General features: G+C 36.5%; 1 protein-coding gene across 1 annotated transcript in view; it reads left to right on the top strand.

Moving 5' to 3' along the window:
- The window catches only part of GRIK2 (glutamate ionotropic receptor kainate type subunit 2), a 676,248-nt gene that overhangs the window by 286,450 nt on the left and 372,859 nt on the right, over positions 1-16,939 (top strand). Inside the window, 2 exon segments of the mRNA XM_027602788.2 lie at positions 1,057-1,238; positions 15,536-15,589. Of these exon segments, the coding sequence (XP_027458589.2) occupies positions 1,057-1,238; positions 15,536-15,589 (236 nt within the window).

Below are 16,939 nucleotides of genomic sequence, written 5' to 3'. Positions count from 1 at the left end.
GGAATAAAAGGTAAATAAGAAAGAAGAGTAGTAGGAGACAAGGAAATTGCTTAATCTGATTCAAGCTAGGATAGAATTGGATGATCCTTTTTTTCTTATCACATTTTTTATATATTGGGTCTTTTATATGAGTTCTTGAAGGGGTTTCATTACTTGAAGTTTGTATAAAAGAATAAATTTGATGATTTGTCTCTGTTATTTAAAACTATCTTACAGTTCTGTGATATATTAAATATGTATCTACTAATTTGATATATTTTTTGAAACACATACTTGGGAGCTACTTCTCTAGGAAAATATTTGCTTTACTAATAATGTGTGTGGTTGTATTTATTTCTGAAGTTAATGTTATATCTAGCATATAATACAAAAAAGTTTTATTTATTTAATTTAATTATGGTTCAGGCTACTACTTAGAGTCTATTTTATTAAAGAAAGTTACCTTACTCTTACGTATATACCAAATTACTAGCCCATTACTTGTAAACAAAAACAAAAAAGTAACCAGAGTTTCTAACACCAGAGAATAATAACATAAATTACATCCGCTATAAAATACAGTGTGGAATGGATGAACTAGAACAATACTTACTGACTTACAACAACTTTTAAGACAATGTCACAAGCCACTATTCTTGTAAAATACAAAACAAAACAAAACTCTATGTATATATGTGGAAATGCATAGAAAATGTATGGAGGAATAATATTTGTAAGCTATTAACTGTGACAACCCTTTGGGAGCAGAATTGGGGTACAGAGGGAGATTATTTTGCTCTATATCCTTTTGTTTATTTAAATTATTCACATCAACTTATAATCATGTATGTCTTTCATAATTTGTAAAAGAATTTCTTAAAGAATTTTGAGAAATGATCATTTTAACAAAAATAACTGGTGATGTGGAGTTAGGAAGTAGGAATTTCAGTGGTCACACCATGAAATGCACATATACATGGTCAAGAAAATCAGGCGTTGAAGTGAATATGTTCTATGATTTTATGACCTACTCTGTTTTTTCTCTAATATTCTTTTCCTCCCCCTTTTTCATTATAGGTCTCATTCGATTGCAGGAGCTCATCAAAGCTCCATCAAGGTATAATCTTAGGCTTAAAATCCGTCAACTACCTGCTGATACAAAGGATGCAAAACCCTTACTAAAGGAAATGAAAAGAGGCAAGGAGTTCCATGTAATCTTTGACTGTAGCCATGAAATGGCAGCAGGCATTTTGAAACAGGTAATCTTTAACTTACTTAAATTCCTGGTTTCTTTATTACATTTGCATTTAAAGCATTTTTTTTTTAATTTGGTTGGTTTTTCTGGGGGGAGAGAGTAAGCACAAGCAGGGGAGGGGCAGAGGGAAAGGAACAGAAATCCTCAAGCAGACTCCCCACTGAGGGCAGAGCCTGACTCAGAGCTAGATCCCAGGACCCTGAGATGGTGACCGCAGCCAAAATCAGGAGTCGGACCCTTAATCCACTGAGACACTCAGATGCTCCTTTTTTTTTTTTAAATCAAAGTGTTATTGTCACACAGTTAAAATGAGCCAGAGAAGTCACCTTGATGTAATTTTCTGATAAAAATCTGACATTTGCTTTTAATTAATTGTCTTAAAGGAAAAGTAATGCAAATACTGATGCTCTTCAAAACACATCGTTTGAAGTTCTGTGATTACTTTCAAATGGATACAATTCTGTTTGCTATAATGACTGTTGGTTATTGAGATAGATATCTCTGTTTCGTACTGAAATGAAGGAATAAACTGAGAGTCAATGATTGAGCATCTCAAACATACAATCAACCCATTGAAAAAAGAGAAAAAAAGATTGACTGTTTAGCTGGCATCTTCCAGGAGATGCCTTACACATTTGATCTTATTTAATCATGACTGCGACCCCATGAAGTAGAGACTATCTCCACTTCAGAGATGAAGAAACGGAGTCTTAGAAAGATTGAGTAACTTGATCAATGACTTGCAGCAAGAAATAGCAGAGGGATGGATATTTCACCTAACGATGTTAAGTATTCATTCCAGAACAAAGCATTGCCTGACTCAAAAGATAATACTAAATTGATCAAATGAAATAATTCATAGCAGTGAAATCTTTTAATGTTGCTTCTGCACTATTCCAACCTAAGAGCATACTGCAAAGCAGCAATTATTATTCTCCCATATATTACAGATGAAGCAAGACATGGATGTTGGTAGTTAAATGGTTAGTATGAGCCAGTATACTTAATATGCATAAAGTCTAGATTTGGACTCAAGTCTTTGGACTTTGTTTTTTAAGCTCTTTTATACATACTGGCTGATATCACAGTAGCTTGGGATTAGTCAACTGTCCTAAAACCTCTCATGTATAAGATAAAATATCTCTACTAGAGAATTATGCAGATTCAGATGTCAAATTATATCCCGCAACTATCTATATAGTTACTAACTATAACTATCTATAGTTATAGTTACTAACTAACTATAGTTAGTTACTATAGTTAGTATAGTTAGTAACTAACTATAACTATAAATATAACTAACTATAGTTAGTTATGTAACTAACTATAACTATCAACAGTAAATGCCTCTTATAACATGGTTAGTTTACTAAGCAGATGTTTGTCTAATCTTCCAGTATGAATGTTGGTTTCACTACAGTAAAATCTTTAATTGGATTTGGAAAATTGCTCTAGTGTTATTTTTGGGTAGTAAAGCATATGAAATTTGGGTGTGTTTTTGTTTCTTGTGGGTCTTTTTTGGTAGTGAATAAAGTGATGCAATAAAGTAAGCAGTGAAATCTAGACTGGGGATTTGTTTTTCATATATACTAAAAACAATTCTTGGTCATATTTAAAATATACAAACTTGGAAAGGAGAGCTTTCCTTTATGCCCAGAGTGAGAAGCACTCTAGGATTTGCCAGTGACAGACCTTTGATAGGTTTCCTCTAGGCTTCCAGCAAGTATGTAAATGATCAGTTGTCTTGTCTCTAAAGTAACTGACTTATTTTGCATATCTGAAAGGTTATAGTACCCATCAACTTTAAAAATAGAATTGCCATTCTGCCTTCTATTTGATATATCCATTATTTTATAATTGTTTTCTTATATGTAACCTGCTCTGTTTGCAAAATGAAAACAGAATTAAGATAATATTTAAAATATATTCAGGGGCACGTAGGTGGCTCAGTCGGTTAAGCATCTCCCTTCAGCTCAGTTCATGATCACTGGGTTCTGCGATGGAGCCCCACCTAGCATCAGCTCCCTGCTCAGTGGGGAGCCTGCTTCTCCCTCTCCCTCTGCACTCACTTTCTCTCTCTCTCTCAAATAAATAAATGAATAATCTTGAAAAAAATAAAATAAAATATATACAGCAAAAGAAGTTAATAGTTTTAGCAAGATTAGTAGATGAAAAATCAGGGCAAAGGTAAAATGATAACATGAGAGTTAGGATGAATTCAGAGTAAAAAAAGTACACAGAATGCATTTGTTTAGTTTCTGTAACACTAACAAACCACATATATAGTGTTTGTTTTTTCTTCATTTTATTTTATTATGCTATGTTAATCATCATATATTACATCATTATTTTTTGCTGTGGTGTTCCATGATTCATTGTTTGCGTATAACACCCAGTGCTCCATTCAATATGTGCCCTCTTTAATACCCAACACCAGGCTAACACATCCCCCCACTCCCTCCCCTCTAGAACCCTCAGTTTGTTTCTCAGAGTCCATAGTCTCTCATGGTTCATCTCCCCCTCTGATTTCCCCCCTTCATTTTTCCCTTCCTACTATCTTCTCTTTCTCTCTCTTTTTTAAAACATATAATGCATTATTTGTTTCAGAGATACAGGTCTGTGATTAATCAGTCTTACACAATTCACAGCTCTCACAATAGCACATACCCTCCCCAATGTCTATCACCCAGCCACACCATCCCTCCCCACCCCCACCACTCCAGCAACACTCAGTTTGTTTCCTGGGATTAAGAATTCCTCATATCAGTGAGATCATATAATACATGTCTTTCCTGATTGACTTATTTTGCTTAGCATAATACCCTCTAGTTCCATCCATGTCATTGCAAATGACAACATTACGTTCTTTTGATGGCTGCATAATATTCCATTCTATATATATACCACATCTTCTTTATCCATGCATCTGTTGATGGACATCTTGACTCTTTCCATAATTTGGCTATTGTGGACATTGCTGCTATAAACTTTGGGGTGCATGTACCTCTTTGGATCACTACGTTTGTATCCTTGGGGTAAATACACAGTAGTACAATTGCTGGGTCGTACAGTAGCTCTATTTTCAGATTTTGAGGACACTCCATACTGTTTTCCAGAGTGGCTGCACCAGCTTGCATTCCCACCAACAGTGGAGGAGGGTTCCCCTTTCTCCGCATTCCCACCAACATCTGTCATTTCCTGTTATTAATTTTAGCCATTCTGAGTTGTGTGAGGTGGTATCTCATTGAGCTTTTGATTTGGATTTCCCTGATGCCAAGCGATGTTGAGCACTTTTTCATGTGTCTGTTGGCCATTTGGATGTCTTCTTTGGAAAAATGTCTGTTCATGTCTTCTGCCCATTTCTTGATTGGATTATTTGCTCTTTGGGTGTTGAGTTTGATAAGTTCTTTATAGATTTTGGATACTAGCCCTTTATGTGATATGTCATTTGCAAATATCTTCTCCCATTCTGTTGGTTGTCTTTTGGTTTTGTTGACTGTTTCCTGTGCTGTGCAAAAGCTTTTTATCTTGATGAAGTCCCAATAGTTCATTTTTGCCCTGGCTTCCCTTGCCTTTGGCGATGTTTCTAGGAAGAAGTTGCAGCGGCTGAGGTCGAAGAGGTTGCTACCTGTGTTCTCCTTTAGGATTTTGATGGACTCCTGTCTCACGCTGAGGTCTTTCAACCATTTGGAGTCTATTTTTGTGTGTGGTATAAGGAAATGGTCCAGTTTCATTCTTCTGCATGTGGTTGTCCAATTTTCCTGACACCATTTTTTGAAGAGACTGTCTTTTTTCCACTGGACATTCTTTCCTGCTTTGTCGAAGATTAGTTGACCATAGAGTTGAGGGTCCATTTCTGGGCTCTCTATTCTGTTCCATTGACCTATGTGTCTGTTTTTGTGCCAGTACCATACTGTCTTGATTATTACAGCTTTGTAATAGAGCTTGAAGTCTGGAATTGTGATGCCGCCAGCTTTGCTTTTCTTTTTCAACATTCCTCTGGCTGTTCGGGGTCTTTTCTGGTTCCATACAAATTTTAGGATTATTTGTTCCATTTCTTTGAAAAAAGTTGATGGTATTTTAATATGGATTGCATTAAATGTGTAGATGGCTCTAGGTAGCTTTGAGATTTTCATAATATTTGTTCTTCCAATCCATGAGCATGGAACATTTTTTCCATTTTTTTGTGTCTTCCTCAAATTCTTTCATGAGTATTTTATACTTTCCTGAGTACAGATTCTTTGCCTCTTTGGTTACATTTATTCCTAGGTATCTTATGGTTTTGGGTGCAATTGTAAATGGGATCAACTCCTTAATTTCTCTTTCTTCTGTCTTGTTGTTGGTGTATAGGAATGCCACTGATTTCTGTGCATTGATTTTATATCCTGCCACTTTACTGAATTCCTGTGTGAGTTCTAGCAGTTTTGGGGTGGAGTCTTTTGGGTTTTCCACATAAAGTATCGTATTGTCCGCAAAGAGTGACAGTTTGACTTCTTCTTTGCCGATTCTGATGCCTTTTATTTCTTTTTGTTGTTATTGCTGTGGCTAGCACTTCTAGTACTATGTTGAATAGCAGTGGTGATAGTGGACATCCCTGCCGCATACCTGACCTTAGGGGGAAAGCTCTCAGTTTTTTCCCATTGAGAATGATATTCACTGTGGGTTTTTCATAGATGGCTTTTATGATATCGAGGTATGTACCTTATATCCCCATACTTTGAAGAGTTTTGATCAAGAAAGGATGCTGTACTTTGTCAAATGCTTTTTCTGCATCTATAGAGAGGATCATATGGTTCTTGTTCTTTCTTTTATTAATGTATTGTATCACATTGATTGATTTGCGGATGTTGAACCAACCTTGCAGCACAGGAATAAATCCCACTAGGTCGTGGTGAATAATCCTTTTAATGTACTGTTGGATCCTATTGGCTAGTATTTTGGTGAGAATTTTTGCATCCATGTTCATTAGGGATATTGGTCTGTAATTTTCCTTTTTGATGGGGTCTTTGTCTGATTTTGGGATCAAGGTAATGGTGGCCTCATAAAATGAGTTTGGAAGTTTTCCTTCCATTTCTAGTTTTTGGAACAGTTTCAGAAGAATAGGTATTAATTGTTCTTTAAATGTTTGGTAGAATTCCCCTGGGAATCCATCTGGCACTGGGCTCTTTTTTGGGGAGAGTTTTGGTGACTGCTTCAATTTCCTTAGTGGTTATAGGTCTGTTCAGGTTTCCTATATTTTCCTGGTTCAGTTTTGTTAGTTGATACATCACTAGGAATGCATCCATTTTTTTCCAGATTATCTAATTTGCTGGCATAGAGTTGCTCATAATATATTCTTATAATTGTTTGTATTTCTTTGGTGTTGGTTGTGATCTCTCCTCTTTCTATCATGATTTTATTTATTTGGATCATTTCTCTTTTCTTTTTGATAAGTCTGGCCAGGGGTTTATCAATCTTATTAATTCTTTCAAAGAACCAGCTCCTAGTTTCGTTGATCTGTTCTACTGTTCTTTTGGTTTCTATTTCATTGATTTCTGCTCTGATCTTTATTATTTCTCTTCTCCTGCTGGGTTTAGGCTTTATTTGCTGTTCTTTCTCTAGCTCCTTTAGGTGTAGGGTTAGCTTGTGTATTTGAGACCTTTCTTGTTTCTTGAGAAAGGCTTGTATTGCTATATACTTTCCTCTCAGGACTGCCTTTGCTGCATCCCAAAGATTTTGAACAGTTGTGTTTTCATTTTCATTGGTTTCCATGAATTTTTAAATTTCTTCTTTAGTTGCCTGGTTGACCCATTCATTTGGATGCTCTTTAGCCTCCATGTATTTGAGTTCTTTCCGACTTTCCTCTTGTGATTGAGTTCTAGTTTCAAAGGATTGTGGTCCAAAAATATGCAGGGAATGATCCCAGTCTTTTGGTACCAGTTGAGACCTGATTTGTGACCTAGGATGTGATCTATTCTGGAGAATGTTCCATGGGCACTAGAGAAGAATGTGTATTCTGTTGCTTTGGGATGGAATGTTCTGAATATATCTGTGAAGTCCATTTGGTCCAATGTGTCATTTAAAGTCTTTATTTCCTCGTTGATCTTTTTCTCAGATGATCTGTCCATTTCAGTCAGGAGGGTGTTAAAGTCCCCTACTATTATTGTATTGTTGTTGATGTGTTTCTTTGATTTTGTTATTAATTGCCTTATATAATTGGCTGCTCCCATGTTAGGGCCATAGATATTTACAATTGTTAGATCTTCTTGTTGGATAGACCCTTTAAATAGGATATAGTGTCCTTCCTCATCTCTTATTATAGTCTTTGGTTTAAAATCTAATTAGTCTGATCTAAGGATTGCCCCCCCCCCCAGCTTTCTTTTGGTGTACATTAGCATGGTAAAATGTTTTCTGCCCCTCACGTTCAATCTGGAGGTGTCTTTGGGTCTAAAATGCGTCTCTTGCAGGCAGCATATCGATGGGTCTTGTTTTTTTTATCCAATCCGATAGCCTGTGTCTTTTGATTGGGGCATTTAGCCCATTTACATTCAGGGTAACTATTGAAAGACATGAATTTAGTGCCATTGTATTGCCTGTAAGGTGACTATTACTGTATATTGTCTGTGTTCCTTTCTGGTCTGTGTTACTTTTAGGTTCTCTCTTTACTTAGAGGACCCCTTTCAATATTTCTTGTAGGGCTGGTTTCGTGTTTGCAAATTCTTTTAGTTTTTATTTGTCCTGGAATTTTTTTATCTGTCCTTCTATTTTTAGTGACAGCCTAGCTGGATATGGTATCCTTGGCTGCATATTTTTCTCGTTTAGTGCTCTGAAGATATCATGCCAGTCCTTTCTGGCCTGCCAGGTCTCTGTGGATAGGTCTGTTGCCAGTCTAATGTTTCTACCATTGTAGGTTACAGACCTCTTGTCCTGAGCTGCTTTCAGGATTTTCTCTTTGTCTCTGAGACTCATAAATTTTACTATTAGATGTCAGGGTGTTGACCTATTTTTATTGATTTTGAGGGGGGTTCTCTGTGCCTCCTAGATTTTGATGCCCATTTCCTTCCCCAAATTAGGGAAGTTCTCTGCTATAATTTGCCCCAATATACCTTCTGCTCCTCTCTTTCTTCTTCTTCTGGGATCCCAATTATTCTAATACTGTTTCTTCTTATGGTATCACTTATCTCTCACATTCTGCCCTCATGATCCAGTAGTTGTTTATCTCTCCTTTTCTCAGCTTCTTTGTCCTCCATCATTTGGTCTTCTATATCACTAATTCTCTCTTCTGCCTCATTTATCCTAGCAGTTAGAGCCTCCATTTTTTATTGCATCTCATTAATAGCCTTTTTGATTTCGACTTGGTTAGATTTTAGTTCTCTTATTTCTCCAGAAAGGGTTTCTCTAGTATCTTCCATGCTATTTTCAAGCCCATCTAGTATCTTTATAATCGTCATTCTGAACTCTAGTTCCAACATATTGATTAGGTCTCTGGAAGTCGGTACTGCCTCTTGTTCTTTTTTTTGAGGTGAGTTTTGCCATCTTGTCATTTTGTCCAGAGGAGAACAGATGAATGAGAGAACAAAATGCTAACAGGGTAGCAACAACCCCAGAAAAATATACATTAAACAAATCAGAAGATACCTGAAACCAGGGGAAAATAACAGGAAAGAAACAAAAAAGAAAAAAATAAATATGATCAAGCATGATCAGGCTGGTGAATAGATCAGTGCCACACACTAGATTTTGGGCGTATTTTGGTCTGTTAGAAGAAACTGCCTCCCTTGGGGCGCCTGGGTGGCCCAAATGCTTAAGCGTCTGCCTTCGGGTCCGGTCATGATCCCAGGGTCCTGGGATCGAGCCCCACATTGGGCTCCTGGCTCAGGGAGGAGCCTGCTTCTCCCTCTCCCTCTGCCTCTCTCCCTGCTCATGCTCTCTCTCTCTCTGTATCTCTGTGTCTCAGATGAATAAATAAAATGTTTAAAAAAAAAAAAGAAACTTCCTCCCAAAATTTTAAGGAAAGAAAAACTTATATATATACAAAAATAAGGGTAAATACAATGAAGGGATGGATTATGAATGTAAAGATGAAAATTATAAAAGACTTTATAAAGGAATTGATAAGAAGTTGGTTGAAAAAAGAAAGAAGAGAAATTTAAAAAAAAAGGGAGAGAATGTGATCAGGCAGGAGACTAGAACAAAGCCATACACTAGAGATTTAGGGTATATTTTGGTCTGTTAGAAGAAACTGTATCCTAAAATTTAAAGTGAGATCAACTTATATATATATACCAAAAATAGGGTTAACTATAATGAAGGGACAGAATATGAAATGAAAAATGAAAATGGAAAATGAAAATAAAAATGAAAAAATGAAAAAAGATTTTTTTTATAAAAACGGATTGATAAGATGTTGGTTGAAAAAGGGAAAAAGAAAAATTCAAAAAAAATAGAGAAGGAAAAAAAATAAAATTAAAAAAATTAACTTTGAAAGACTAAAGAATCATGGGGAAAAAAGCCATGAATTCTATGTGCTGTATTACCCTACTGCTGGAATTCTGCTGTTCTCATTGATTGGTAAACTTGGTCTTGGCTGGCTGTTCTTGCTGATCTTCTGGGGGAGGGGCCTGTTGCAGTGGTTCTCAAATGTCTTTGCCGGAGGCAGAATTACCCCTCCCTTGCTGGGGGCCTGGCTAAGTAATCTGCTTGGGTTTGCTCTCGGTAGCTTTTGTTACCTGCAAGCTTTCCATTCAGCTTTGGAGGACAAGAGTGAAAATGGCAGCCTCCCAGTCTCTGCCTTGGAGGAGCCGAGAACTCGGGGTCCCACTCCTCAGTGAGCCCCCAGAGGAAAGCAGTCAATCACTCCTCTCTCCCTGGTCTCTGGCCGCACTCCATGCTCACCTGGCCTGTGACCAAGCATTTCTATCTCTGGCACATGACCCTGTTTGGAATCTCAACCCCAGTAGATCCCTGCAGTGTGCTCTCATGCTGCTCCTCCTGGAGGAGGAAAGGGAGTCTCCCTGGATCTGCCGCTTGCTGGGTCCCTGCTGGAAGAACAGTGGCCCGACTGTGCCACGGATCATGGTTTATGGCAACCCGGAGCTGAGAGCCCACTCCTTGGCTCCATCTTTGCAGCTGGCTTCCCTGCTCCACTACCTGGGAGCTCTGCCACACTCAGGTACCCCTGGTCTTCCTGTGACCCCCAGGGTCCTGAGACCACACCATCCCAGGGACGGTTCCACCCACCGCTTAGCCACTGCTGCGATGTCCCTCAGTGGAGCCGACTTCTCAAAGTTCTGATTTTGTGCTCCACTGCTCTATCACTTGCCAGTAGCGGCTGATGGAGGCTCCCTCTCCCCGCAGTCTATCTTCCCATATATCGCCTCAGATTCACTTCTCCACATGTCCTACCTTCCAGAAAGTGGTCGCTTTTCTGTTCAGAGAGTTGCTGCTACTCTTTCTTTGATCTTCTGTTGAGTTTGTAGGTGTTCGGAATGGTTTGATCCCTACCTAGCTGAATTCCTGGGACTTAGGTCTCCTACTCCTCCACCATATTGCTCCTCCAAGGCCTGGTGTTTGCTTTTTAACTTACCTTGTCCCAGAGAGAATTTGTTCCACATTTAATTCTCAGTTATTCTAGAAACCAATCCAATAAGAAAGGAAATAGCTTCCTTCTTGTAAATGAAACAGTCCATTTAATAGGACTCTATTTTATGACTTATGTAATTTTTCTGGGATTTCTCAACATTGGTTAATGACAGAGGTCCAAAGAAATGGTATAAGACTTGGAGAACAGGCATAGATGGGCTTTCAGCTTGTCTGGCTTAATCTAAGAACAAATATTAGGAGTATCCAGAAATATGGATCAGTTTATCAGGTTAGCCTTATCTGTTTCATTGTTTTATGTATTTAAACTAAGTGAGCTCTTCCTAAATATTGAACAAAAGAGGATTTGAAGTTTTCTTCCCTCAAAGCTTTAAAAGTGATTGAAGCTTGGGGCTGGCTCTTTGAGTGCACTAATTGGCACACATGCCTTAATAACAAAAGATCTCACTTCCACCCAAATTTGTCAAAGAGAATCCCCTATGGCAGGGTCAAGATAATCTGCAATTAAACCTCACAAGGTCATTCTACCACACAGAAAAAGTATTAATTAAGACCTTGAAAGTCTAGAATTGAGAGGGTGAAATCAAAATTTTTAGATTAGAAAAATGTAAAATCAGATGCAAATAAACTCCCACATCAGCAAGAAGAAAATTAAATTAAATTTTAAGAAATATGTATGAAGTCCACCTCTTCAGTTGTTATCTTTGAGCAATATAACTTCTGGATATAACCTGAAGTATAAACTGATTGCAAATTATATGCCTAGAAGTGTTCATTTGTCATATATTTGTTGTATAGCATGGTTAACGCTATGTTAGTTAATGTTGGGAATTTCTAATGATATTTTCTTCCTTGAAATATTAAAGTGCTAGAAAATTCCATGAAAGACTATAGTCTTTGAATAATAAAGAAATCAAGCCAAACTAGAATATTATTATATTAATAATATAAAGATTTGACCTACATAATAAACTATTTTAAAAAGTTATCAGTTACCAAATATAAACAAAAAGCCTGTCTGCTTGTTCTTAAGCAGTGAGGAGCATTTAGTCAATCATTGTCTCCACATTTCCGTGCATTTTGTCCAGTCTTTCCTTTCTCTAACTATGTAAACTAGACCAGGAGTCAGCAAACTAGAAAACCAGAGCCAAATCCTCCTCACACATTTTTTGGCAAGCACCTCAAGCTATTTTGTTTGGAAAACAGGTGGAGATATCTTGATGTTAAGGAAGTTAAATCCCTTAACCCCCAAGTCACCATTGGTTTAAACATGTACAGGTGATTCTATTCCATTGGGCAATGTGATGTAAGATTTCTTCTGGTAGCTTCTAGGAAGATTTTCATACCTATTAAAAGAGTGGCTTTGTTTTTGTGATACCACTTACTGATTTGATACTGGTGTGGGTCCTGATGCCTTTTTTTGCAACCAGTACCCTGTAGATTCCCAACATATTTTGATTTTGGAAAAATGAATCTGTGGTATTTCTTTCCAGGAAGGGTAATACAGTACAGCCAATTTTTCTATTGCAGCTACTCTCATATTACTTATACATAAGAAGATATTAATTTTATTATTATTAATGTGGTTTAAAGTGTGCGTATAGTTCATTTAAAAACAGTGGCAAGACATAAATGTTATAATTTAAAAAACATCCAGAACAAGTTTGTGATGTCTAAATGTGGTGTCTCTCCAGATCAGATGGGGGACCCAAATGTGGGGCAACAATTGGTTGGAAGCCAGTGGTGCGGGGGGCAGTGAAAATAATTCACCTAAGGCAGAACAAAGGAGATAGAAGTTTATTGAATACAGGGCAAGGGCGTAGTAGGCAGGACAGCAAAGGAGAGGCTACCTGCTATGAGGCAGTGGGTGGGAGCTGTTTTTAAAGAGGGAAAGTGAGGAGGTACAATGATGTATCGAATTTTCCATTTTTTGTTACCTGGGCCTAGTTGTAAGTAGCCCAGTGGTCAGTTTGGGCCTAGGTGGATATCTTGAGGTGATTTGCCTGTCAGGCCTGCCTGTATTCATCCTGGTGATCATCACTGTGGGCCCCTTTGCCTTGATCAAGTTTCCATTGCTCAATCCTGTTGTCTAATTTCCACAAAGTTCTTTTTTTAATTGCACTGGAAATTATTTATTTATCTTTCAAGAGAGTATCCCTGTTGTCCATTTTTGTTAATGTTACAGTGTAAGTACTCAATCAAAAATAACTACCCTTTTTTGTTTAGATCAGACATCATAGTCCATAACTGATTCTTGATTTCAGAATCAAAGGCTGAAGGAAAGTCAATGAAAGGCATAAGCAGTCCTCAGTTATCCCCTACAGATTTCGTCCCAAGGAGGTGAAGAAGAAACCTGTAGCTAGTGCAGAATACCCATGTCAGAAGCAAACCGCTCTCCCTACTGCCATCTCCTTAACCCCTGCCATCCCTACCACCAGAACACAATTTTCAATACTGGCTTGACATGCTTGAGGTTTTCAAACTATCAAGGAAAAAAACAAGCAAAACTTTTAGATTATATAGAGTCTACAATGGATCTACATTTTTGGGAATATAAAATATGCCATTTTACAAAATGGCATATTATGCCCAAACTTCAAGAGTTAGAGACCTAGAGTTCATGTTTACTCACTATCTCAGTTTGTTGGCCAATTTATTCATTCTTATTTTGTCCTACTTTCCTACCTATAAAATAAGTGTAATACTAGGACCTACCTCATAAGGTTTTTAATGAGGCTATCAGGAGGCAAGAATTCCTTCCCCTTCAAGGGTTCTTCTGGCTGGACTAAGAATCAAATTGACATGAGAGAGATTAACAGGAGAAAAGCAAATTTAATAGCATACATTTAGGGAATCCACACATACATGGAAATTCCAAAGACAGTTTGGCAAAATGAGATATATATGTCATGATGAACTAAGGAGAAGGGGGACTTCAGAGGAAAGGAATGTAATTCACAGGGTGATAAGAAGAGCAGACAGATGTTTGGTAATTAGATGTTTGTCCTGCCATACTGATGGATCACTCAGATAAAATTTATCTCTGCTAATAACCCTTATTCTGGGAAAGATCCCCAATTTAGATTTTTCTATGTAGTTAAGGGAGGGGCAAAACTTTCTCTTGAGCCCACATGATTTCCGTTGCCTTCAGCTGGGAATAATGTTAATGCCAAAACGACCCATCTCGGGTCTGCTTGCCTTCAGCCTCTACAAGGCTTAAGCTGATTAAAATGTGCAATGTGCTTAGAATAGTACTTAACACATTTTAGGTATTATATGCTATTTATAGTTGTGCATCTGAAACACTGTTTCTTTCAATTTTCTTTATCTGTATCTCTATACCTATTGAGTTGACAAAATAAAAACTATTGACAAGGATAATGCTGAGCTATCATTGCACATTTCTGGAGTTGAGAAACCTTTGGTACATATCCATCAGGAACAATGACTACCTTCTATAAAGATAATCTTATAAACCTTTACTAATATGAGAAATTTTCTCTTATTTCAATTAAGATTCAGACTTCATCAGAGTGTTATTGGCTCATACATTCTCTGTCCATTCAGGAAATATGATTTGATGATTTGGTTCCTAGGTGTTGTGCACACAATTCCACTGCGCATGTGTAGGTGAGGGGCAAGGGGGAGGAGTTCACCAATGAAGACCAAATATATTTTCCTATTATAAATCTCAATATCACAATTTCTAAATTCCTTTCTTCTGCTTAATTCTTTGCTGCTGCCTTTCATTAGCAAATGTTCCTCCTTTTTAAAAAAGTATATTTTATTGTTCCAAAAATTTTCACAAATATCCATTCTTTCTTAACCAAACAACTCGCTTCTAGATATACAAATTTTATTTTAGCTAATTGGTTAATACCTACCTGTCAGCATAGAATACATAGGATAGAGCTGGGGCAGCTATTTAGCAAATGAATTTGGGTAGTTGGTATTTTATGGAAGAGTATTAGATGCACCTGAGAATACTTGTTTCCAACTAAGAGCTCTTCATTCAGCTCAAAAACGCATCATTTTTCAATTATCATCACCAACTACTGTTCATTGATAAACAGCTATTTCAAAAGTGTTCTCATTTTCAGAGGAAAAATTGACAGTTCTGTGACTGTAAGTTCTAATCCGAAAGTCCTTATTTTAAGATTGATAGTCTAAAATTGACAAGGACTGTAGAAGTATGAAATAAAACAGTAATTTGCAACTGGCCTATTAGTAAAAAAGTAAAAAACATTTCTTTGTACTTTTTGAATAATAGTGGTGATTTACAGTTCCTTCATCAATGCTAAGTTTCTAAAGTTCATTGCACTTTATAGCATTTTTTTCCTAACTGAATGATAGTGATCGTCAAAATAAAATGATGTTCCTCATTAGGGTATTTGTAGTGGAGATATTACAAATATAATGAACTAAGATGTGCTAATTTCAGGTTTGTTTCAAATTTAATGCCTCCTTTAATATGTAAAGCCATAAGCTTTACAATTGCAAACTTTCAGCTAATAGCTTTTCTATCAAGAGAATTGGTTCAGAAATTCCTTCAGTAACCACTAATCTTCCTTAACTATGGAGAAAAGATTTAGTTTGACCCAGTTTTAATGTAACCTGAATATTATACCCAGATTCTTCATTACATCCTACTATTTTGTTATTGACATATTTCATATGATGTGTACCTTAAATATTATTATTTTTTTATTTTTTACTTCCTAGGCATTAGCTATGGGAATGATGACAGAATACTATCATTATATCTTTACCACTCTGGTAAGTAACTTATTAAAGCATAAAGTTAATGCTTTAAATTTTATTATTATGACTTTCAGTATGGAAAATGGGTTTTTGAGTGAGAAGTATTGAGTAGCTCCTTTGTAGTTATTATTTATTTTATTTTGATAACACTCAGGAGGAATTGATCCTCATGGGGAATAATATTTGGTGGGAAGCTGATGATTTTGAAATAATATTATTTCAGAATCAATTCAAAATATCATATCTTATTTATATATTGCTTTAGAGAACTTTCATAACATAATAGATTTTAAAATTAGTTTGCTGAGAAATCAGTGTTTTAGAAAAGCACACATCTTTATGTTGTTATCTCAGTTCTATTTACTTTACAAAAACCAAATTCATTGAAACTGCTCTTTTAGTAGACTAAATTTTCTATCCTATTTTTGCCCATGTTTAGTTGGATTTTTAAAAGTCAGTCTGACTTAATTTACAATTAGCAAATTGAATGTTACCTTTATCTTTTGTCTTTACATACCCACCACACAGTTTTTTCTTAAATATGCATGAAAATGTGACCTTACCTTTCTGTCAAACCTACTTACTCTTGGCTCTATTTCTTTACTAATATGTTATCCTGATTTTCCTTCTTCTGTGAAACGACCCTCTGTCTCTGTCACTAATTTTTCCCTGCTGTAAGGGTAGAAAATTTGTCCTTCCCTTCTAGGTTCTTTGGCTGGTTTAATAATTAAATTGACATAAAACAGATTAATGGGAGAAAAAAACAAATTTAATTTCATATGTAAGGAGCCCCAAAGATATGAGACTCAAGGTCAGGTCAGGTAATTGAGCTAAGGAATGGGATGAGGGCCTGGGGCTTAAAAGGGGAGGGTAATTCGCAGACCGATAAAGAAGAGCAGATGTTTGATAATTAGAAGTTTGCCCTGCCGTGCAGAGAGATCTTTCAGATAAAAAAAAAGTTATCTCTAGTAATAGCTTTTTTTTCTGGTACTGACCCCCTATATAAATTCTTTTAGGTAGTTAAGGCAGACATAAAATTTCCTGAGTCTACTGGGTCTTGATTGCCTTCAAATCAAAGTAATCCACATGCCAAAGTGGCATATTTGGGGGAGGCATATTCTATTCCCCTTTATTGCCTGTTGCCCCAAGTATGAGAGTATCTTCAAGTTTGAGCCTGTATTCTATTTTCCTTTATCCTCTTCAGTTATTTCTTCAGAACTGGTATGTATTTAGAGCTTCAATTATTACCTTTATTGAGATGAAATCTAAATTTCTAATCTAAACAACTCTATAACATTTCTGAGTTGTTATATACTGTTACATTACAGAACAAATCTAACTGTTGTCACATTAATTTCAAATTAT

The sequence above is a fragment of the Zalophus californianus genome, chromosome 7 (genome assembly GCF_009762305.2).
Source record: "Zalophus californianus isolate mZalCal1 chromosome 7, mZalCal1.pri.v2, whole genome shotgun sequence".
NCBI classification, from domain to species: domain Eukaryota; kingdom Metazoa; phylum Chordata; class Mammalia; order Carnivora; family Otariidae; genus Zalophus; species Zalophus californianus.
The sequence above is the reverse complement of the archived record's forward strand: the minus strand, read 5'-3'. Positions and strand labels throughout refer to the sequence as shown.